This window comes from Megalobrama amblycephala, linkage group LG4 (assembly GCF_018812025.1).
Source record: "Megalobrama amblycephala isolate DHTTF-2021 linkage group LG4, ASM1881202v1, whole genome shotgun sequence".
Taxonomy (NCBI): Eukaryota; Metazoa; Chordata; class Actinopteri; order Cypriniformes; family Xenocyprididae; genus Megalobrama; species Megalobrama amblycephala.
The window spans coordinates 43,828,444-43,854,472 of record NC_063047.1 but is presented as its reverse complement, the minus strand read 5'-3'; the positions used below and the strand labels follow the sequence as shown (position 1 = coordinate 43,854,472).

Here is a 26,029-nt window from a genome sequence, read left to right as displayed (position 1 = left end):
CAGTTTTACCGTATCAATCTCATCAAAGTGGATTTGCTTTGGCAGCAGAAAACAGCGTCTTCTCGACGTGAACAACACAAACTCTTCCAGTCTCGGATACAACTACAGTGATTGAGGGCGGGGCAAAGAGACGCTGTTCAGCCAATTGAGACCATAGGCTGGCATTATGCAAATTAATTACAAACCTAGATAGGATCAGCAGGAAGTGAGACTGGAATTACTGACGACTCGTTTCAGTTCAGAATCACTTCTTTCTTCTGGGAGACAAAAACTTCATTTATCTGCAGTGTGATCTTTGAAACTTTGCTGATCTTTTACATTCACAGACAGCTCTATTAGACACTACATTAAATAAATATCCCAAAAAGCATAATTAAAGCACTTTAAATTCAGCCATCTCGCAAAAATACATTTTGACCGGTAGTGTAAGTCTCACTGATTTTTTTTAAGGTCAAAAGAAGCATTAATGTGTCATTTTCTTTCAGGAAGGTGTCTGTGCATTTGTCATCTGACTGTAAACTGCTCCTCAGAGGTCCACCAAAAACTGAGTGGACAATCCAAGCGAGTCACATTGTCAAACCTGTGGTGAGAAAGCACATGAAAAATAAGTACTATTTTTATGGTAGAACCTAACAATTACAATGACAGGTGGATCAGCTTCTAATGCATCTTTCCTTCTTACAGTCTAACAATCTTATAACCTTAAATAACTGGAGTTTACCTTCAACGATCGAGATCTCAGATAATGCTATAGACATCAGACAGAAGGCGATGTCAAGGTTCAACAGCACCATCAGCAGCTACTCTGAGATCCGTCTGAACGCGCCACACATCCAGCTGTGGATCATAGGGAACACCAGCTCCTCAGGTAATGTGATGTGGATTTACCTTCTCTCTCAAATGTGGTCAACCGTACTTGCTTGACGCTTGAGAACAAACCTCATTGGTTCTTGCGCATCAAGCAAGTACAGCTGAGCTTCTTTTTGCGATATGTAAGTGCTCTACTGTATGTACCTGTGCAGCTCCGTCCCAGACCGATGTAGGTCATACAATTCATACAGTTGATTGATGATGAACATAAAGCAGGGCAATAACTCACTGCATGATGAAGCCCATAGAATGCTGTTAAAATGCACGGAAAATTCAAGATATCAGGGCAAAAAATTGTCTTATATTTATATCATATGATATAGTTAAGCAATGTCACTCGAGTACTGTTTTTGTCCCGAATAGCACAAGTGAAATGTGATAGTGATGATTTTATACAACAGTTAAATAAATAAAAGTTAATATTGTGTTATTTTAGACACAATATTATTTCTTTTTGCTCAGTTTTGCCAATGAAAATATTACCTATAAAGCCAGAGCAGTGCTGTTGTCCGTCTCTGTTTTGAGTGAATCAGTCGGGTGAACCAGTGATTCAATGACTCATTCATGAAGAGAGCCATTTACTTCATTCCTGAATGAATCAGCCGTTTGAACTAATCAAATCAAATGAAAGAATGACTCACTCATTTAGATATTTATCACAACCTACTGGCAGTTTTAGTTTCTTATTTAGAGTATCATTTCATTAAAAAAATAATTTCATATCTTGGGGATAGTTTGCCCAAAAATGAAAATTCTGTTTATTTAAATTCACTCACCGTCATGTCGTTTCAAACCCGTATGACTTTCTTTCTTTTGCGGAACATAAAAGAAGATATTTTGTAGAATATTGGTAACCAAACTGTTTTTGTTTGTAAATATTTCTAATGCAGCAGATGCTGCTTCTGAAATACATCATGGCTGTTGCAGCCTACTCGTTTATGTGTAATACATTCTATGTTGAATCAAATCAAATATTTCTTTCTAAAACTACTTTTTGTAATGTCTATTTGATGTTTTTCTCATTTAACACAATAAGAACTTTAAATGATCTTTTGGGGGTAATTACTCAGCCAAAGTTGATGTGGGATTAATTTGCAATTAATTAGATTAATTATAATCAGCACATCATGTGATTAATTAGATTAAATTTGAATCGCTTGACAGCCCCAGTCTACAGGTGCTGGTCATATAATTAGAATATCATCAAAAAGTTGATTTATTTCACTACTTCCATTCAAAAAGTGAAACTTGTATATTATATTAATTCATTACACACAGACTGATATATTTCAAATGTTTATTTCTTTTAATTTTGATGATTATAACTGACAACTAAGGAAAATCCCAAATTCAGTATCTCAGAAAATTAGAATATTGCTTAAGACCAATACAAAGAAAGGATTTTTAGAAATCTTGGCCAACTGAAAGTATGAACATGAAAAGTATGAGCATGTACAGCACTCAATACTTAGTTGGGGCTCCTTTTGCCTGAATTACTGCAGCAATGCGGCGTGGCATGGAGTCGATCAGTCTGTGGCACTGCTCAGGTGTTATGAGAGCCCAGGTTGCTCTGATAGTGGCCTTCAGCTCTTCTGCATTGTTGGGTCTGGCATATCGCATCTTCCTCTTCACAACACCCCATAGATTTTCTATGGGGTTAAGGTCAGGCAAGTTTGCTGGCCAATTAAGAACAGGGATACCATGGTCCTTAAACCAGGTACTGGTAGCTTTGGCACTGTGTGCAGGTGCCAAGTCCTGTTGGAAAATGAAATCTGCATCTCCATAAAGTTGGTCAGCAGCAGGAAGCATGAAGTGCTCTAAAACGTCTTGGTATACGGCTGCTTTGACCTTGGACCTCAGAAAACACAGTGGACCAACACCAGCAGATGACATGGCACCCCAAACCATCACTGACTGTGGAAACTTTACACTGGACCTCAAGCAACGTGGATTGTGTGCCTCTCTTCTCTTCCTCCAGACTCTGGGACCCTGATTTCCAAAGGAAATGCAAAATTTACTTTCATCAGAGAACATAACTTTGGACCACTCAGCAGCAGTCCAGTCCTTTTTGTCTTTAGCCGCTTCTGACGCTGTCTGTTGTTCAAGAGTGGCTTGACACAAGGAATGCGACAGCTGAAACGCATGTCGTGCATACGTCTGTGCGTAGTGGTTCTTGAAGCACTGACTCCAGCTGCAGTCCACTCTTTGTGAATCTCCCCCACATTTTTGAATGGGTTTTGTTTCACAATCCTCTCCAGGGTGCGGTTATCCCTATTAATTGTACACTTTTTTTCTACCACATCTTTTCCTTCCCTTCGCCTCTCTATTAATGTGCTTGGACACAGAGCTCTGTGAACAGCCAGCCTCTTTTGCAATGGCCTTTTGTATCTTGCCCTCCTTGTGCAAGGTGTCAATGGTCGTCTTTTGGACAACTGTCAAGTCAGCAGTCTTCCCCATGATTGTGTAGCCTACAGAACTAGACTGAGAGACCATTTAAAGGCCTTTGCAGGTGTTTTGAGTAAATTAGCTGATTAGAGTGTGGCACCAGGTGTTTTCAATATTGAACCTTTTCACAATATTCTAATTTTCTGAGATACTGAATTTGGGATTTTCCTTAGTTGTCAGTTATAATCATCAAAATTAAAAGAAATAAACATTTGAAATATATCAGTCTGTGTGTAATGAATGAATATAATATACAAGTTTCACTTTTTGAATGGAATTAGTGAAATAAATCAACTTTTTGATGATATTCTAATTATATGACCAGGACCTGTAAATTAAATTGTTTCATCATATCATGTGTAAAGCATCTCTTTATGAACGTTTTGAAGTGTCAAGGTTCTGGGTGAACAGACTTTCAATTGATCAGTCTTAATTAAATCTAAATCTTGATGACAGTTTTTTTTTTTTTTTTTTTTTTTTTCATTTTTGGGTGAACAATACCTTTACGATTTTGTAATGTTTTTGAAAGAAGTCTCTCATCAGTTTTTCACTGAAATTCATTGCTGTCTAGGAGAAGCAGCTGAGATGTTAAATATATAATCTCATCTGAGGAATTTCTTTCTCTGCTCTTCTAGCAAAACCAGTGTTTGATCACAGGACGCTCAAAAGCATTTAAGGTCAATCTGTTGAATGCTTATTAACATGCATGAAAACATATGCTTGTTGATCTGCTGCTGTCGTCTATCAGCCCGTGCCGATCAAGTGTTCCTGAGTTTACACGGCTTTTAGCCTCCAGCTGCAGAAATGTTGCTTTTCAATAATGGAAAGGTGTTGCAATTATGTTACAAGAGTTATAAACCTTTATTAAATCTATATATAGTTGACTGTTTCTCTGCTGTCCATTTTCTGTCCCTACAGTACCAGCAGAAGTGGAGCGCACCACACCGGCACCCACTTCTTCTTCGGGTTTTTTGGAGATGAAGCTGTACTCGTCTCCAGACTACAAGTCACCTCTGGATCCCAGCAGCAAAGTTCAGATTGACAAGAGGGTTTATGCGGAGGTAGATGATTCTCATATGTTCAAGGTTTTCTATATTTATTCTACTTATATTGTGACGCATGACCCAGCGTTGCAGTGTTAAGTAACAAGCATGTGACGAGCTATAGACAAAAAAAGAAGCAAAAACATTTCCGCCCGATTCAATATGCCTACAACATAATTATTATTGTTCTTATTATTGATGTTATCAATATAATATAATATAATATAATATAATAAAAACATTATTTTCAATAAAAATAAATAAAAATTCAATTTTATTTATTTATTGTATAATAAATAAAAATAAATACAATTTATATTTTATTTGATATACTATAAATTATTATTCAAAATATTTTTCTTTTATAATATTTGTATTATTTTGAATACTACTAATAATTTTATTTTACTGAACAAAAAAAGTAAAATTACAAGTCTTAATTTCTTTGCTTTCCATTTCTTTGGTTTTTATTTTACCAATATTTACATTGTAAAAATTCATTAAAAAATATATATATATATATATATATATATATATATATATATATATATATATATATATATATATATATATATATATTACTGTTGAAATAATACAGTTGTACTGTCAAAACACTAGTATTTAATAATAATAATAATAATAATTTCATTTTACAGAACAAAATTACAATACTAATATTTATGGCTGTCTTGATTTCTTCTCTTTCAATTACTTTGTATATTATTTTTATTATTCCAAAAAATATTTTATTTTATTTATTTATTTTTTTTTTTATTATAAAAATTAAATAGATAAAATAAAATATTTTTGGAATAATAATATATATAAAATATATTACTGTTGCAATAATACTATTGTACTGTCAAAAACAAACAAACAAAAAATGTATAATAATAATAATAATATATTTTCTTTTTAAAGAAAAATACTAATAAATTGTTCAATTTTAGAGTTTTTATGTTGGCAGAAAACCATTGGGAGACTTTTGTTTTGTTTCTTTAGTTGAAAATAGATTTATAAACAATTCTCATTACAATTTTTTTATTTTCAAATTCATGTTATAAGCGACCCAAGAGTTTGCAGAGCTTGCAGAGATGGAGTTCATGAGGATCAGCGTTTCCTGTGAACCGAGACGCTGAAAACACAGGATCATGAGCTGCTCGCGTGTAAAAGTCAGACAATTCACGTATTTGAAAACACAGCAATTTTTGCCTTGGTTTTACATAATTTATGTGGGTCGTACTTCAGGATGGAAAATACGGAAAAATCACATCCCTGCGATAAATGTTCTTTATTGTGCTGAAACACACTGCAAATGCCGTAGAAAATACAAAAATCTAGTTTGATGATTGAGGTTCTGTGTGCATATATACCACAATCCAAAAGGAAATATCTTAGTTTGTTTGAGCATGCATGTCTTTCTCTTCACCAGATCCTAAACAACATGACGACATTCGGAGAACTCAAGTTAAACATTATGGTCAGCAGTTGTTTGGTTCGCTCCATGCTAGAGGTGAGGAACATGCCGTTCAAAGATGAGGCGTGTCACAATAAAGACTGTCCCAAGAGACTCAGCTTCTCCTTGGAGATTCTTAAGGGCTTGCCGTCCAGCTCATGGGAACTCGAATGTGCAGTTAAATTTTGTATGAAGGGACAGGACATGAAGGTTTGTGGAGCTCTGTTCTGCACACAGTGTAAAAACAAGACTCTTTACAAAGCCCAGATTATACAACCATCTCTTGTTGTGTTCTTTTGTGATTTTAGTGTATAAGTGAAACAATGAAAGTCAAGAGGAACTTGCAAGTCAACCCATATATACCAACGCTTATACCAAGTAAGTAAAACATCAAATTTCATCTCAAATATTTCTGAAGTGCAAAAAGAAAAAACTAATTAAAAGTCCATTTAAAGCACAGCTCGGCGTTCAAATGATATGGGGTTGGCAGTGCCAATAATTATCAGGGCTGATATAGTAAGTATAATACTAGTGATCAGCTTGACTTATTAGTGTCAGAAACGGGACTTTTATTTTGACATCCAAAACTTCTTCATTCATGAAAAATATTACAATAGGACTACTGAATCAAGAAGTTGCTATGTAATGTGCAATGTTAAGATCAAATGAATTTTTATATTGATTAACTTTCTAAATATTTATTTCTAAATTAGGTTTATGTCTAATGTAGTAAATATGTTAAGTATTAGTTTCACTGCAAGTATTATTTACTATCTTTAAATTAATCATATATATTGGCTTTACATCGGCATTGGTAATCAAAAAATCCATATTGATCGACTACTATGTAATACAATAGTAGCAGATGGGTTGTCCACAAAATTTCTGAAAGTTATTTATTTTTCGGAAACTTATTTTTCAATCATCAGCCAATGACAAAGTGCTCAAATACTGGCTAAATAATCACTGGTTATCCTCTTAATCACAGCAGTTGGCCACTCAAAGCATTAAACATCCTTTAAATTGCTTTTATTAAATGGCAGTATGATAACACACTCTAATATTCAATGAATAATTACAATAATTAATAAGAATGATGGAGCGCAGTGCATCAGTGGGTAACACAAATCCCAAGTTTAAGTCTTTCAGAGTTTAAGTTCTCCCAATAATAAGCACACAATCACAGTTTGTTGGGTCATCTGTGTGCGTCAGCTGCTACAAATTAATGTCTCCGATATTCAGGAAACTTGTGATACCCTATAACCTTGAACCCTGTTATGCTGGATAACCTTGAGTCCTAATTTGGAAACATACAGGAAATAAATCCTCCCATTCCATTCGTTTGAGAGCACAACAATGGGACGACACTCCATTGTCCCGGATTCCAACAACTCCCAACTCGCCTCAGCAAAACTGGTACTATTCTGGTGGAGCTGGAGCTAGTGTCGCCCACCTCTGGCTGACGTCATCAGTCGTCATGTAGATGAGGTCGGGATACGAGGACGAGGAGGACGGGAAGGGGGTGTTTATAGGAAGGCCTGCTCGCTGACCTTGTGGCCGCAATCAGAAATAATGAGCCAGTAGGGGATTTATTGTGTCCGAGGTCTGGTATGTGTGGCCTTTCCGAACACGGGGCCCGGGTCTCTATTGTCAGCCGCACACAAAGAAGGGAATGTGTTGTTCTTCAAAAGGGAAGACGGTCCCCGGGAAGATGAGTCAAGAACAAACCCCTGCATTCCTCGCCGCCGGCCACAGCGAAAGCCCATCTCTGCACAAACACTGACATGGGGTCATGTTTCTGCAAGACACTACGTGCTCCAATCCGTCTTCATCCACACATTGTTTTTTCCTCCACTGTTGTCCATTTGAGACAATGGCCGAGGCTTTTATAGTTTGGTGCAATTCTTGTTGTGTACTTTTCTCCAGAGGCGTTTCAGACCTCATCCATGGTGTACTGTTTGTTTACATTTAGCCATCTTAATTAAAACTTTGTCCCACAGTAAACTGGGAAAAGGTAAAAGTATAGACGTTAGACAGAATTCTTAATTTCGCTGAACAGCTGTATTTGAATCGCCCCTTTCACACAGTAGTCCCAGTAAAACTACCAGAATGACTTTACCGCTAAATACACAAATATGCTGTTCACACAAGAAACGGAGTTCTGGCTTTTTACAGTTAAGAGACTGTTCACACATCAGCACCAAAACTACCACTAAATTCTGTGATGCCAGTCATCGGAAACGATCTTCAAACGCTGTTGTTTTCATTCGCCCGCATGAGGAGAAGTGCTTTAGTTTCACTATCTGTTCAATTTGACACTTTTTTTTACTTCTTAGTTACAGGTGTAAGGAGATAATCACACAGAAGCATTAAAAACACGAGACGCTAGGGGTGTCATGGAACGTGCATTCTTCCCGAACAGTCATGGCACAGTGCATACAGTCAGACGATGAAAACAGTCAGTCACAGGCGATCCACACTCCAATCGGTAATGCGGTAATGCAATGCTGTTTGCTAACCGCTACAATTGGAAAAAGTGCAGAAGAAGAAGAAAAGATGATCTATGCATAAATATGTTTACGTGTAATCTCTCAAGCAGTGTTTCAGTCGTGGAAAGACATCGATAAGACAGCTTGAGGATAATATCTCACATAGTATTACATTCACCTTAGGCAAGTCATTTAGTGTCCACAGCATGTTAGTTCACTAGAGAAATAAGGAAATGTTAGTTCAAAAGAAAATGTATGCACTATATTGGCTTATATATTCATTATATTTACTTTACCTGTTAGTAATGTCTTATTTAATATGTTTAAATAAATTTGTCATGAAAACAAGTTATAACAGTAACCGTGTAAATCACATTTTAAAAATGATTAGATAATGCAAAACCTGCCTTGTGTATACTTTTACATTTATTTTTTTTTTATTTGAGTTGACTATTATATCTAAAATAAATAGAAACTGAATTTAATAGTTTGGGCTCTGTTGTTAATTGTAACCTTTAATATTATAGTAATGTGCAAGAAAGGGCTCCCTAGTTTACAGCATTAGCTGAGATAGATTTTTTTATCATTAAGAAAATGTTAATTATATTTGAATTTATTTAAAGAGAGAGCCACAATTTATTCTATAAACCACTGTTTAATAAAAAAAAGAAAGAAAAAAAGCAATTTGTTTTACCGAACCGTGACAGAGGTATGTACCGAACGGTCATGTTTGTGTACCATTACTCCCCTACGAGACGCGCATAATAATATTCAATGCAGCGCTAATGAATGGAAAAGAAGGCAAGGTATTGAGTGCGACATGCTGAAAAAGCTGTGAGATGCCATCTAGTGCACATTTTGCTTACTGTAAACAGTGCGGAGTAATCGTCATCTCCATAAGAACTTTATGATTGGCCCTAAGCAGATTTCTTATACCAGCATGTTCAGACCTCGTACACGCCCATACCGGTAATCTTCATTTTCATTTCTTCACACACAGCATCATACCATACTGGTAATGTTATGACTTCTCATACTGGTCAGAACCGATTTACCGGTATTTTTGAAAAGGTCCTGTTCACACATAATCGCTCAATGGTAATTTACCAGTACAGTCTTTCTTTGGCAGGGCCACCACTGGTCCAGAGATCAGCATTGGGACACGGTCAGTTCAAAAACTCTAGAGGCGAAAAAGGACTTAAAATTTGTTAGTAGTCACTGTGTTTTGGAGGATGTGAGTCTTCGGGCTGTCCTTCCTGTTTGAGGAGCCGAAGTTCATCCCCTCCTGACCACCTGCTCGGCTGTTTCCTGCCTCTGTTTGCTCAGCTCAGACTTTCTGACCAAACACACAAATAAAACTGATATTTGGTGGAAGCTCTGCTGCTGACTTAGGGAAGAAAACAAATAAAAAGGGACATAAAACAGTCCCTTCCTGTGGCCCCAAACCAAGAGTTCTTCAAGGCCCTTGGGAAGCATTATTTGAGCAGCCGAGGTGTTTTGGGTAAACACTCTCGCCGTCTTTGCTAAGGAGCTTGGCCTTTAGCACCTTGCCATCAAAGTGCACGATTACAGAGAGACGTTCAACTTGAGCGAAAACAAGCAGCTGCCAGTGACCTTCCTGCTTCCCATCATTGTCATGGAGAGGAAGATGAGAGCGTGTGTGTGGAGCAGCATACATGAACACTGGAACGTGGAGGTCATACCCTGGAGGGTTAGAGAGGAAACCACAGGAGTCAGTCCACCCAGGAGACAAAAGAGAGGAGCCTTTAATTCACTTGCATCAACGCCTGGACCATTGAGAAGTTCTGTTCTTGATATCATCCAGTGCTGGCGAGTAACTAACTAAAAGCATTCATGCTACTAGCTCAACTATGTTTGCCAGTAGCGTGACTGTAGTTCAGCTGTTTTCAAAGGAGTGTAGTTTTTTCCAGCAACAGCACTCTCAAAAAAAAAGAGCAATAAACCTTTAAAGGTACAACAAAGGTACCTTATTTTCCCCTAAAAGGTTCATAGTATACCTTAAGGGTACATAATACTAGTCAACGGTACTAACATGCAACTTAGTTAGGGTACAAAGTCTCTTTAAGAGGTCCTGCCCCAGTGACGAGCTATTGAAACCCTAAAGGTTTATTGCACATTTTCTTTCTGACAGTGAAGCTGTTTTTTCCTGCGAGTAGTGACGTAAAACTACTCAGCTTCACAGCTGAACAAACATGGCAATAACCCCGCAAAGTGAAGGAAACGGTTTGTTCAGTCGTCTGAGACATGAATGATTGAATAATTTTTGACTGTGTAGTTTTACATTTAGGAAGATTTATTGGTGCAGGAACCCCTCGATACTGCGAATCACAGTGTCTCCTTGTAAGGGATAATTCACTTGTTGAGCTGAGATAAAATTAAAATTTCACTACAATAAGACTGCTTTAATTTGTATCCTGTCTGGGTTTGATATAGAAATAAGTGATCAGAAACAAGAGCTTCTGTTGCATGACTTGCATTAAAATGTTAATAAATTGTATATAGTGAGAAATAGGGTTGGGCAGTGTCTACCAAATTGGCTTCAGACAATGTCTACAGTGACACATCTTGATGGACGATTCCAGCCGACATAGTTGGAATCACGATGCCAGCTCCACATCGTGATGTCTGTCAGCCATTAGCGATGGACAATGGCATCGTCTATTGGCCCAGCCGATAGGGGATGATTTTCTGTAAAGCTGCTTATGCAGTATGTCTTGTGAAGAGCACTATATTAATAAAATGGACTTGACACTTCCCAATAACTTTAGTATAGCTTTTATTGTAGCTAGCAACTTTTTTTTAAGCTTCTTTCAGAGTAATTTCACTGAACTGCCCTATATTATGAGTACCTGTACAACAATTATCAGTACAGCTTAGAGTGAGGGTATGATTCCTGCCATGTGGTGCGAGAGGCCCGGGTTCGAATCCCGGACGAGCCCCCAAACTACGTTTGTCCTAGTTATTATTTTCAACTGATCCATGGGGAAGTTAACGGGTTTACAAAGTCAAGAAAATGCTGGATGACAATTGTCTTCCACTGAATGAGGGAAACTGAATGCTTTCTTTGTTTCAGATCAGTGTTTTGAGTTCGGACTCTCGGCTGTTCTGGGAATCGCGTTCGGAGGATTCCTGATCGGGGTTCTCCTCACCGGCGCTTTATGGTTCATTAAGATACGCACTGGTAAGTGGGAAATGATTTATGTGTAGCGGAGCTTGTGACTTATATAAATCCTCAAGCGTGAGAAGATGTATTTGGTAGAGTTTTCTCTGCTCCTTTAGCCTATGAGGGAAGAAGTGGAGAGAGCTGCTCTAACAAGCCTCGTGATGATTTGCCACTAGAAATAAGATGAAGCAGTTAAGTAAGGCCGCTGCCGCAGTATCTCCAGACTGATGATCTGGACTTTTCGAAAAGTCCTGAATATAAGTGATCCCTTCATGAGGTTTGTAGACTCATGATCCAATGTTTGCATGTGTTTCAGGGCATCCTGTGGCTCTGGGAATGAGATCAACAGCGGCCGAGCTCTCAGGTAACCTCAATCTTTTCTTCTGCACACTTCCTCTGCTCTTTTCCTGTCGCATTTCCTTTTCACGGTGCGATCACTTTACCCGATTGTTGCCGTGGAAATCTGTCCTTATTTGTTTTTGTTGATTGCGCTCAATGTTCCCTGTCTTTTGTCCAGTCCTCTCTCTATCAGGATGCCCATGTGGTCTGACCAAACGCCAGCCCGTGCCCACCCACTCGTCTCCCTCCGAGGACAGCAGTGCCAACGCCAGCATCGGCAGCACCCAGAGCACACCCACCAGCAGCATGGCATAATGCCGTCACCATCCATCCCTCCACACCTAACGCTCCCCCCTCTCGCTCCACGCCTCCCATCGTCCCGAGCGAGAGAAAACGAGAGGCAGTCCTGAAATGTTCCCTGTACCTCACACTACTCGATTTGCTCACCCAGCTACGGGAAGTCAGCAGGGACAAAGAACAAAAAAAGAAAAAGCTTGGCTCCCAGAGACAGGAAAAACAATGCATAACCCCCAGGAACTAACAGGAAATTCGTCGCATTCTTGCGCCGGTGCCTCTCTGATGGAGGCGAAATAAGATTTCACAGACAAACAGAGGTCTGACGCATCAGTTCGCTTTCAGACGCGGCTAAATGTAGCTCAAAGAGACGACCAAACAAACGTCAGACCGCCTCGTATCCAAACACTCAGCTGTGGAGTGGTATGATGAAACATTCAAACAAATCAAAACAGTGGACACCAATAATAAAAGGAAGCATTTTTATGTTACTGAAATGGCTGTCTCGCATGGGACAGACTGGCTACCTCGGAGTCTCTGTGGATGTAGATTTGTTAAATATTTACTTGTCCAAAACTAGAAACAGTGGCTGAATCTCATGAAATCTGCCAAAACACATCATATTTAACCCTCAAATCAATACAAAGACAAAATAAATTGCATTGCAATCTCATTTTTTTGGATTATAGTAGTATTTGTTTAAATGCTTTTAATTTGCTAAATTGAAAATTGTTAATTTAAATAAAATATTATTGCTGTTGAAGTAATAATACATTAGAATGATCCATTTTCTTTATGCAAAATTTTTTTTTTTTTTCTTTCTTTTGATTATGGGGTGAAATATGACCCAACATGTTTTCATGAGATTTGTATGTTTTTTGTTTTGTTTTGTTTTCCCCTCTCAAATCAAACACTTACCAAAGATTAAATGGTATACTCTGAAAAATGCTGGGTTAAAAACAACACAAGTTGGGTTGAAAATGGACAAACCCAGTGGTTGGGTTAAATGTTTGACCAAGCTGCTGGTCAGTTTTATTTAACCCAACTATATTGTTTAAAAATGACTAAATGTCTGGCTTAAAATGAACCCAAAATAGGTTGGACATTAAAAATCAGACACATAATTACTAGAGGCAACAATAATAATCAAAATGTGAACATTTATTAATAAGCAATTTAATAAATGTTTATTGTTTAATTATTATTTGTTGAACTTATTAATAAATGTTAAGTTATTAAACATATTAATAAATGTTAATTTCATTCAAAACAAATTTTGGGTTCATTTTAAGCAAGAAATATTGTAATTTTTAAATAAAACTTTCCGGCAGGTTGGGCAAACATTTAACCCAACCACTGGGTTAAAACAATCTAATCCCTGGGTTTGTCCATATTCAACCCATCTTGGGTTGTTTTTAACCCAGCATTTTTTAGATAGTATGTTCATTCAATTTTGTAATTTTGTCATGGAAATGTAGTAATTAGCAATAGTAATTAAGCAACTTCAAATATGTTTGTTTTTGTGTGTGTGAGACTATACTATGTTCATGCTGTAGATTCAGTATATATGTTAAATTCATAACTTCAGCAGTTGGCCTGAGGTTTTTATATTTTTAATATTTGAAGAAAGAACGTGTCCAGTGAAAATGAGACCAACAAAAACTCTTGTGATGTAGCTTATTTTACAAAAGTATACTGTATACAACACATTTCATGTGAATTTATTCATGTATTTGTAGATTAATTTTATTTGTCTGTGTATGTGGGAAGAGCACAAGAGACATAAAGTTGGTCAAAAATTAAAGGGTAGTTCACCAAAATCATCATCAATTATCAATCCTTATGTTATTCCAAGCCTGTATGACTTTCTTAGAAAGGAGACGTTTAGTACAATTTTCACGCTGCTCTTTTGCAGACAGTGACCAGAGGCTGTCAAGCTTCAAAGAGCATAAAAGTATTCATGCACCACATCCCATGTCCTCTGAAATCACGTGGTAGTTTTGTATTGAGGAACAGAACCAAATTTGAACCATTTTCAGTGCGTTGCTGAAGTATATATGAAGCGTACAGCTGTGAACTGTTCCTTTAACATCAGGTGGATGTGAAAAGCAGGAAAATGCCAATTGAGCATTTGTGCAATATCTGTGGTATTATTTTATGTCCGTATAATTGTTTGTGTCTGTATGTAAACTGTTTTATACTGCATTTTTATATTAACTTTTATAAATAACATTTGTATTGCATGTTCTGTCTGTTTCCATTTAAAGCACTTACAGAATGGTCATTATCTGAAGTCATATTTGTTCAGTTCCACCCCATTTTGAAGAATTATTTTAATCCAATTTGACATACTTTAAATTAAATCATGAAAATAATGTTCCAGCATGTCTGCTTGATCAGTTACCAAAGAAGCATGTCAAATTATTCAGGTAAATAAGATTTTGGATAAAATATTGTGTTGCAAAAATGTGTACACCCTCCTGAAAGTTACTAAATAAAACTAAATAAAAAATTTCTGGTGTAAGTTTAAGGCAATTTTTGATCAACAGGTAAGTATTTTGAACCACAACATTTAAATAGAAGTAATTTCTTGATCATTAAATGTGTTATATAGCCCACTGAATCTCCCTTCAAAAAAACACATCCCTTCAAAAGGCCTTTATTAACCCCCGGATGGATTACTGTATGGATTACTTTTTTTATGGATGGATGCATTTTTTCTGTCTTCAGAATGTGGGTTACCGTTCACAACCATTGGAGGACTAAGGAAATTTTTGACTGAAATAAGATTGCCATATAGGATGGCTTGAGGGTGAGTAAATCATGGGATAATTTTCATTTTTGGGTGAACTATCCCTTTAATGCTGACAACAGTGGAAACACTTGGGAGATAACTGTCAGGAGAGTTATTTCGTAGCACAAAAGAGGACAGTGGTACAAGAGGATTACCAAATCATTGTTTTAAGTGTGAAAATATAGCAAAAGTGGACTTGTGACAAGGCCCCTGAAATAATCAGGCCTTCATTTTAAGCTTTCATTTAGGGATGAGGGATTTTTTTTGCTAGACAAAGAGCAGGAGAAATCCCAAGCGAGTGTCTCAGAGCCAGCAAACCTAAGATGCAACCTGCAGAAATGACATGCATGCTTGTTGTTCTCACTGGAACTACCTACTGTAGCCAAAGCACAATAAAGTCAGTTAGCCATTTCCAAAGCCCATATTTACAAATTATAGATTCTGGGAATCAATACTCTGATCTCATGAGACCAAATCAATCATTTTGGATCTAACAGCATCAGAAATGTTCTGGTGTTGCTAGAGGAGGAGTATGGAGAGAAGTGCCTGGTTCCCACAGTAAAGTTCAGGGGTAGTAAAGCTCTTATATAGGGATGTATGAGTGCTGAAGGTGTGAGGGAGTTGTGCTTTATCAATGCTGTCATGAATTCCCACACCACTGTGTAATTTAATACACAAACTTGAAACAGAAGATGTTACCCTTTCCTCATTCCCTGCATTGTTGGGCATTTTTCAACATGACAATGCGGATATGCATTCTCCCAAAGTGAAAAACCTTCTGTGGACATGTATTTCACCAAATCTTAACACTCTTGAGCGCCTGTGGGGGATTCAGTAGAGACGAGTTGAGATTAAAGATCAGGGCATTTGAGGAGCTCATCATCCAGGAGTTAAACAGGACAGATTTGTCATGAACTTGTTCACTCCGTGCAAGAAGGGTCAGAGCAGTATATTCAAAATTATGGAGTGCTAGAATATTATACATTTGTTGAATTAAATCTAGGGTGTACTCATTTCTGCAATCCTTCATTTAAACAAAATTGTCTAATTTACTTATTTTATGGATATTAAAGGATTAGTTCAAATTAAAATTTCCTGATAATTTACTCACCTCCATGTCATCCAAGATGTTCATGTCTTTCTTTCTTCAGTGGAAAAGATATGAAGGTTTTTGATGAAAACAGTCCAGGATTTTTCTCCATATAGTGGACTTCACTGGGGTTCAACGGGTTGAAGGTCCAAATGTCAGTTTCAGTGCAGCTTCAAAGAGCTCTACATGATCCCAGACGAGGAATAAGAGTCTTATCTAGAGAAACCATCAGCCATTTTCTAAAAAAAAAAAATGCGCCACACATTGCGTAATCACGCAGGAAAGGTCACATATGACGTAGGCGGAAGTAGGCGAAATGTGAACTATAAGAAAACAAGGTGGAGTGGAATATATTTAACAGGTGATTGATATATATATATATATATATATATATATATATATATATATATATATATATATATATATATATACACACACACACACACACACACTGTCATGAAGAGAATATGTAATGCTAATAAAAAATTTATTTTAAAAGAGATTTTGCTGTTACTTTCACATTCCATTATTCCACCTGAATTTAGTGATTCAGGTAGTCAGGAATAGTATTTTAGCCTTTAGTTAAATACGATTGTTATTTTTATTTCTTATGCAGTTTTTGTGATTATTTTATGATTATTTTAATTCATTTTCTATGTAAAGCACTTTGAATTACCGTTGTGTATGAAATGTGCTATATAAATAAACTTGTCTTGCCAATATCTTTAATTTCACACATATTACCTGATAAAATCCAGAATCTGCTGCTTAATTATTAAAAATATATTCCTCTGCTGATGCAGTTAAAACCACCAATGTTTTTAACATTTTATGAGATCAAAATGCACACAAATACATGAATCATGACCTAAACAATTACTTCACACAGATGCTTTTGTTGTGAACATCATCACGCTCGTGACTGAACACATTATCACACGTGATACTCTATCAAGAGGATGATGGGAAATGAACAAATCAGAAACATTGTCATTATCCGTGTGAGATTCATCCCAAACCTTCTGCAGGGACAGATAGGAAGTTAAAACAGACAAAAGAGTGACACGAATCCCGTTTCTCACAGAGATAAAGACGGAGAGTGGAGACAGACAGTGAGTATCAGCTGATATTAGACACACATTTCCTCTGAAATCATCCAGAAATCAAGAATTCTGGAGTTTCTCTTAGAGACAAGACTACTCATGATGGGTGTTTTCTTTCATGTCCCATAGGCTGATTAGGTCAAACTTTATTTTGATGACCCCAACAGACATTCTGCTGACTGTAATTTGACATGTAGTTACTGACAAGCAACTAAATGTCAAATTATTCTAATAACCTGAACCCTAACCTAACAGTCTACTAATAATGAGAGTTAGTTGACATGTAGCTGCAAAAAACAGACCAGAGTCAAGGTAAATGTCACTTGAACAGAATCATCTCCATTCAAAATATTATAATGACAAATGATGCAAAAAGTGTGAAAATATTAATTAATTTGGATATTTATCCACCTTATTCCTGACGAGCCTACTGCGTTTTGAATAATTAGGGCACTTCCGGTTTGTGGAACTTTCATTCAAAAAGACTGAAAAAATAATTTCAGATCACAAGGTTGCCCTACAAATAAAGCTTATTATCCGTCAGTTTGACTGAATGAGCTGTCAATTTTTCTTTCATGTTTTATTTTCAGACATCATGAGTACAATGTTTCAGTCGCTGCATTCTTTTCCTCGTGTTTATTTTTTCCCTTTGCATTCAGCTGTAATAGTATGAAAAAGAATAACATATACTGCACATTTGTGGTCACGGTATTCACAGTATATTCCATTAATATTTCTCGTTTTTTTCCTTAAGTCCTTACATCTCTTTCCAGGTTTGTTTTCACAGGTAAACACAAGTTATTATCTGTCAAACTGAAGGAAATCACTTTAAAATAGTATCACACAATGCTGAAGTTAATGAACATTTTCGATTAAGGCAATGTATGTTACATAATACAGATATATATTACTACAGTGATATGTATCCAGTCCGTTACTGCTGTGGAAAGAATCGCGCTTTTGGGGTTGTTCATCGTCTGTTGAAAGTATCTTGTTGAAGCTTTTATACTTTAAAAAAAAAAAAAAAATGTCTTTTTTATGTTCAATGGTTGAAGAGTAAGTAGAATAACGTCATCTCGTAACCAGTTAAAAAAAAAAAAAAGAAGAAAAAAGCATATTATTGCATTCATAGAGCTATGGAAACTTGTTTCTGCCATGAAATAAAAAAATAAAAAAATAAAAAAATGGTAATTCTGACTTTCTGAGAAAAATTGAGAAAAATGTCAGAATTGCGAGTTAAAAAATCTGAATTGCGAGATATAAAGTCAGAATTGCGTGATATAAAGTCAGAATTATGAGATATAAAGTCAGTATTACGAGATATAAAGTCAGAATTACGAGATATAAAGTCAGAATTGTGAGACATAAAGTCAGAATTACGAGATATAAAGTCAGAATTGTGTGATATAAAGTCAGAATTACGAGATATAAAGTCAGAATTGTGAGATATAAAGTCAGAATTACGAGATATAAAGTCAGAATTGTGAGATATAAAGTCAGAATTACGAGATATAAAGTCAGAATTACGAGATATAAAGTCAGTATTACGAGATATAAAGTCAGAATTACGAGATATAAAGTCAGTATTACGAGATATAAAGTCAGAATTACGAGATATAAAGTCAGAATTACGAGATATAAAGTCAGAATTACGAGATATAAAGTCAGAATTGTGAGATATAAAGTCAGAATTGTGAGATATAAAGTCAGAATTACGAGATATAAAGTCAGAATTACGAGATATAAAGTCAGAATTGCGTGATATAAAGTCAGAATTATGAGATATAAAGTCAGAATTGCATGATATAAAGTCAGAATTACAAGATATAAAGTCAGAATTGCGATATAAAGTCAGAATTACGAGATATAAAGCCAGAATTGCGTGATATAAAGTCAGTATTACGAGATATAAAGTCAGAATTACGAGATATAAAGTCAGAATTGTGAGATATAAAGTCAGTATTACGAGATATAAAGTCAGAATACGAGATATAAAGTCAGAATTACGAGATATAAAGTCAGTATTACGAGATATAAAGTCAGAATTACGAGATATAAAGTCAGTATTACGAGATATAAAGTCAGAATTACGAGATATAAAGTCAGAATTACGAGATATAAAGTCAGAATTGCGTGATATAAAGTCAGAATTACGAGATATAAAGTCAGAATTGCAAGTTAAAAATCAGAATTGTGAGATATAAAGTCAGAATTATGAGTTATAAAGTCAGAATTACAAAATATAAAGTCAGAATTACAAGATATAAAGTCAGAATTGTGAGATATAAAGTCAGAATTGCAAGTTAAAAATCAGAATTGCTTGATATAAAGTCAGAATTGCGTGATATAAAGTCAGAATTGCGAGATATAAAGTCAGAATTATGAGTTATAAAGTCAGAATTACAAAATATAAAGTCAGAATTACAAGATATAAAGTCAGAATTACAAAATATAAAGTCAGAATTGCGAGATATAAAGTCAGAATTGTGAGATATAAAGTCTGAATTGCATGATATAAAGCCAGAATTGTTTTTAACTCGCAAAGTCCAAATTGCGAGTTAAAAAGTCAGAATTGCGAGTTATAAAGTCAGAATTGCGAGTTAAAAAGTCAGAATTGCTTGATATAAAGTCAGAATTGCGAGTTAAAAAGTCAGAATTGCGAGATATAAAGTCAGAATTATGAGTTATAAAGTCAGAATTACAAAATATAAAGTCAGAATTACAAGATATAAAGTCAGAATTGTGAGATATAATGTCAGAATTGTGAGATATAAAGTCAGAATTGCGATATAAAGTCAGAATTGCGTGATATAAAGTCAGAATTACGAGATATAAAGTCAGAATTGCAAGTTAAAAATCAGAATTGTGAGATATAAAGTCAGAATTATGAGTTATAAAGTCAGAATTACAAAATATAAAGTCAGAATTACAAGATATAAAGTCAGAATTGTGAGATATAAAGTCAGAATTGCAAGTTAAAAATCAGAATTGCTTGATATAAAGTCAGAATTGCGTGATATAAAGTCAGAATTGCGAGATATAAAGTCAGAATTATGAGTTATAAAGTCAGAATTACAAAATATAAAGTCAGAATTACAAGATATAAAGTCAGAATTACAAAATATAAAGTCAGAATTGCGAGATATAAAGTCAGAATTGTGAGATATAAAGTCTGAATTGCATGATATAAAGCCAGAATTGTTTTTAACTCGCAAAGTCCAAATTGCGAGTTAAAAAGTCAGAATTGCGAGTTATAAAGTCAGAATTGCGAGTTAAAAAGTCAGAATTGCTTGATATAAAGTCAGAATTGCGAGTTAAAAAGTCAGAATTGCGAGATATAAAGTCAGAATTATGAGTTATAAAGTCAGAATTACAAAATATAAAGTCAGAATTACAAGATATAAAGTCAGAATTGTGAGATATAATGTCAGAATTGTGAGATATAAAGTCAGAATTGCGATATAAAGTCAGAATTGCGAGTCAGAATTGAGAGATATAAAGTCTGAATTGCATGACAAAGTCAGAATTGCGAGATATAAAGTCTGAATTGTGAGATATAAAGTCAGAATTGCGAGATATAAAGTCTGAATTGTGAGATATAAAGTCAGAATTGCGATATAAAGTCAGAATTGCGAGATATAAAGTCAGAATTGCAAGATATAAAGACAGAATTCTGAGTGCAGTTCTAAGAAAAAAAAGTTATTTAGTTGCCAAAACAAGCTTCCATATAGAGCAAGCCGTTCACTGATTGTTTACAGCTTAACGGAAGTTACACCCATATTCACGCAAAGCATCATGGGGCGTAAGAATAAGGTGGATAGACCTGTAGCCCCGCCCCTTTTCAGCGGTGCGCTCGTTGTGTTCTGTCTTCTGGTTTGTATTTCCACAGCATGAAGGTAAGATCTTACAGATTTATCAATGAACCGCTCGTTTTAAAATCTTCCTGTATAATGTCTATATGTCTACTAATAATAAGAGTTAGTTGACATGTAGTTGCAAAAAACAGAGTAGTTGCACGCTTGTTTCTGTCGCAAAAGGTCTATAACAGGACAAAAGTCAGCCACTTTAAGCTATTCCAAAACTGTCTAAAATGCATTTTCATCACAAGTGTTTTATTAAGATGTGACAGAAACAGTAAAAATAACTAAATGACTTTCAGAAATAAAAGAAGAAAAAAAAGTCAGAATTCTGCTGTGATGATATTTGTCTTTTGGATGTTATTAGTAGACAGATGAAGTTAACTAGTGAGGGAGTGAAAGTGTGTTTAGGAGAGTTTATTTTCTAAAAGTCCATGCTGAAGAAACACTCATATGCTGCATAATGAATGCTATTGCCCTGACTATAATTCATAAGCAGCTTATTTCCACTTTTCCTTTTTTTTTTCTGTAATTGGAAATTTTTTTTTTTTCACATATATATCACCAGTGTGTAGAGGAACAAATAGAGCACGTTTTCATCAACCTCATGCAGCGTCTGTGATATTCATAATTCATTATTTCTTATTAATGAACTTCATTTCACATGCAGGAGACTGCAAATGGAAAGGAGGAAAATATGATGCTGCAGCAAATCCATGTCTTTCTTACTCTGGGAATAAAGCAGCATTTATAGTCTTGAGGCGAGATCTCGGTGAAGAAGGGAATATTAATCACAGAGCCTTTAATAAACTGCACGCTGTTTAATTAGAAATGAAAGCTGCTGTTGAGCTCGTGAGACACATCTGGAGGATTTGTTCTGCCCTCCTGTGGTGGATGAATGTATGGCTGTTTGCTCTTGAATCAGTCTGCAATGCTCTTCCATTTGGCCCTGTATAGCCGAGTCATTGTATTAGCAAAAAATCTCATTCATAATGAATATTATGGTGTAACATGCATTTATTAATAATATGCATTTTAATAATAATCTTTAGAATTTTAGAATCCTTATAGGAGGCTCATTCAGAATATATATATATATATTATATATATATATATATATACATATAATGCAATTAAATAATTGAATGTAATATAATATATAATTCAGAAATTGTATTATATTACTTAACATATTCACTCTAAAAACACTGGGCTGAACACATGTTGGGTTAATTTTACCCAGCAAATTGGGTTGTATATTTAACCCAGCATAATGGATTGATTTATTTTTACTATAATACTAATTTATTTATGTATTTATTTTTACTTCATACATGAATAAATGTATACAGATTAATTTAAACCCTCTAAAAATTTTTAAATACCCCACGCAACCACTGGTTTGATTGATAATTATTTTCGATCATATTTTATATTATTTTATTTAATACATATTGCCTACATTTAAGCTCCTTTAACAAATATTAGAAATAATAATTAAACATTTAGAAGTAATTCAAGTGTAATGGACCAGTCTTTGTTGTCCAGTTTCCACCATAACAGCGCTGGATCTCGTGCCGGAGATGACTCGATTCAAACTTCAGACTGCCGCCTGCATTTCACTCGTAGCTGAAAAATGCTGTGACTGACTCCAAAACCTGTCCATAAATAATCAGTGTACAATTCTGAGAACATATTTTAACATCCTAAGTATTTATATTCTGTATCTTTTTGAATAAAATCATACAATTTCAGGCATCAGGTGTTTCCATCACGCACACCAACACGACACTCATTTAGGTAACTCAAATCACTCCCCTGTATATGCTGCTTTGCATAAACTTAAACGATATACAGAACAATAAAGATTTTTTTAGATAAAATAAAACAAACAAACCTCTATTTTACCAAAGACATGCACTAATTTGACCGAGCTGCACTGCTTTGGGATCTGGATAACACAAAAACTACCCAAACACTGGCTTGTTACGTCTGACCCAGGATCAGGATAACACAAAAACTACCCAAACGCTGGGTTGTTACGCTGACCCAGGAACGGGTTACACAAAAACTACCCAAACGCTGGGTTGTCACTTCTGACCCAGGAACGGGTAACACAAAAACTACCCAAACACTGGGTTGTTTCGTCTGACTCAGGATCTGGGTAACACAAAAACTACCCAAACACTGGGTCGTCACTTCTGACCCAGGATCTGGGTAACACAAAAACTACCCAAACACTGGGTTGTCACTTCTGACCCAGGATCTGGGTAACACAAAAACTACCCAAACACTGGGTTGTCACTTCTGACCCAGGATCTGGGTAACACAAAAACTACCCAAACGCTGGGTTGTCACTTCTGACCCAGGATCTGGGTGACACAAAAACTACCCAAACACTGGGTTGTCACGTCTGACCCAGGATCTGGGTAACACAAAAACTACCCAAACACTGGGTTGTCACTTCTGACCCAGGATCTGGGTGACACAAAAACTACCCAAACGCTGGGTTGTCACTTCTGACCCAGGATCTGGGTGACACAAAAACTACCCAAACGCTGGGTTGTTACGTCTGACCCAGGATCTGGGTGACACAAAAACTACCCAAACGCTGGGTTGTCACTTCTGACCCAGGATCTGGGTGACACAAAAACTACCCAAACGCTGGGTTGTTACGTCTGACCCAGGATCTGGGTGACACAAAAACTACCCAAACGCTGGGTTGTCACTTCTGACCCAGGATCTGGGTGACACAAAAACTACCCAAACGCTGGGTTGTCACTTCTGACCCAGGATCTGGGTGACACAAAAACTACCCAAACGCTGGGTTGTCACGTCTGACCCAGGATCTGGGTGACACAAAAACTACCCAAACGCTGGGTTGTCACGTCTGACCCAGGATCTGGGTGACACAAAAACTACCCAAACACTGGGTTGTCACGTCTGACCCAGGATCTGGGTGACACAAAAACTACCCAAACACTGGGTTGTCACGTCTGACCCAGGATCTGGGTGACACAAAAACTACCCAAACACTGGGTTGTCACGTCTGACCCAGGATCTGGGTGACACAAAAACTACCCAAACACTGGGTTGTCACGTCTGACCCAGGATCTGGGTGACACAAAAACTACCCAAACACTGGGTTGTCACGTCTGACCCAGGATCTGGGTGACACAAAAACTACCCAAACACTGGGTTGTCACATCTGACCCAGGATCTGGGTGACACAAAAACTACCCAAACACTGGGTTGTCACGTCTGACCCAGGATCTGGGTGACACAAAAACTACCCAAACACTGGGTTGTTACGTCTGACCCAGGATCTGGGTAACACAAAAACTACCCAAACACTGGGTTGTCACATCTGACCCAGGATCTGGGTGACACAAAAACTACCCAAACACTGGGTTGTTACGTCTGACCCAGGATCTGGGTAACACAAAAACTACCCAAAGACTGGGTTGTCACCTCTGACCCAGGAACGGGTAACACAAAAACTACCCAAACACTGGGTTGTCACGTCTGACCCAGGATCAGGGTAACACAAAAACTACCCAAACACTGGGTTGTTACGTCTGACCCAGGATCTGGGTAACACAAAGACTGTATATATATATATACACTACCGCTCAAAAGTACTTTAATATATACGGTATATACGGTAATATACGTACGGTAATATATATACATATACAATATATAAAAGAAGTTTCGTCTGCTCACCAAGGCTACATTTATTTAATTAAAAATACAGTAAAAAACAGTAATATTGTGAAATATTATTACAATTTAAAATGACTGTTTTCTATTTGAAAATATTTCACAAAGTAATTTATTCCTGTGATGCAAAGCTGAATTTTCAGCATCATTACTCCAGTCTTCAGTGTCACATGATCCTTCAGAAATCTTTCTAATATGCTGATTTGCGGCTCAAGAAACATTTTTCAGGATTCTTTGATGAATAGAAAATTCAAAAGAACAGTGTTTATTTGAAATCTAATCTTTTGTAACATTATAAATGTCTTTACTGCCACTTTTGATTGATTTAATGCATCCATGAATCCTGAATAAAAGTGTTAATTTCTTTAATTTCTTTTCAAAAAAATTTAAATAAAAATTCTTACTGACCCCAAACTTTTGAACGGTAGTGTATAATGCTACAGAAGCTTTGTATTTCAGATAAATGCTGTTCTTTTGAACTTTCTATTCATCAAGGAATCCTGAAAAAAAAAAGTACACAACAGATTTCAACATTGATAATAATAACAAATGTTTCTTGAGCATCTAATCATCATATTAGAATGATTTCTGAAGGATCATGTGACACTGAAGACTGGATTAACGATGCTGAAAATTCAGCTTTGCCAACACAAGAATAAATTACTTTGTAAAATATATTCAAATAGAAAACAGTTATTTTAAATTGTAATAATTTTTCACAATATTACTGTTTTTACTGTATTTTTAATTAAATAAATTAAGCCTTGGTGAGCAGACGAAACTTCTTTTAAAAATATTAAAAATCTTACCAATCTCAAACTTTTGAGTGGTAGTGTGTGTGTATATATATATATATATATATAGTCATTCTGTATTACACTCTAATCAGAGTTAAATCAGTCACAGGTTATACTTTTTTTTTTAAGTTGACATTGTTTCACTGTAATTACATGAATAATATTTTTACATAAAGCGTTCTTTAAAATTGAGTCAAGAACCCTAAAGTTCTATATAGAACCCCACTGAACCCTTATCTCTAAGAGTGTAGAGTCAGGCTTAGGGTTTGCTGATTCTAAGTATGCATAATTTACAGTTTTTTTATTTTTATTTGTTTTATTTACACATTTAAAAAAAGAGTTACCTGATCAAATAATGTGAGTATGTTCAGTATTAAGTCACGAGGACACACATACTGTTTCGTAAGAGCGAGAGACTGAGTTAATTTGCGTGTTTGGTTTCACATCGTCTTTACGCTGCTAGAGTCTCACTTACACTCTGCATGAATCCAGCAGGATCTATTGCTATGCTCCATATTAATTAAAAAAAGGCTGAAATTAAAATC

General features: G+C 35.9%; 1 protein-coding gene across 5 annotated transcripts in view; it reads left to right on the top strand.

The window, feature by feature from the left end:
* eng (endoglin) overlaps positions 1–13,068 on the top strand; it is a 59,372-nt gene extending 46,304 nt beyond the window's left edge. For 3 of the 5 annotated variants that reach the window (XM_048189499.1, XM_048189498.1, XM_048189500.1), the window contains exons 7-14: positions 486–585; positions 685–868; positions 4,234–4,376; positions 5,791–6,024; positions 6,123–6,192; positions 11,398–11,505; positions 11,804–11,851; positions 12,005–13,068. In XM_048189499.1, the coding sequence (XP_048045456.1) occupies positions 486–585; positions 685–868; positions 4,234–4,376; positions 5,791–6,024; positions 6,123–6,192; positions 11,398–11,505; positions 11,804–11,851; positions 12,005–12,141 (1,024 nt within the window). In that variant the 3' untranslated portion in view covers positions 12,142–13,068. Of the gene's footprint in view, positions 1–485; positions 586–684; positions 869–4,233; positions 4,377–5,790; positions 6,025–6,122; positions 6,193–11,397; positions 11,506–11,603; positions 11,684–11,803; positions 11,852–12,004 lie in introns of all 5 variants that reach the window. The other 2 variants (XR_007184700.1, XR_007184701.1) reach the window with 2 other exon arrangements.
* The last annotated feature ends 12,961 nt before the right edge of the window (positions 13,069–26,029 follow it).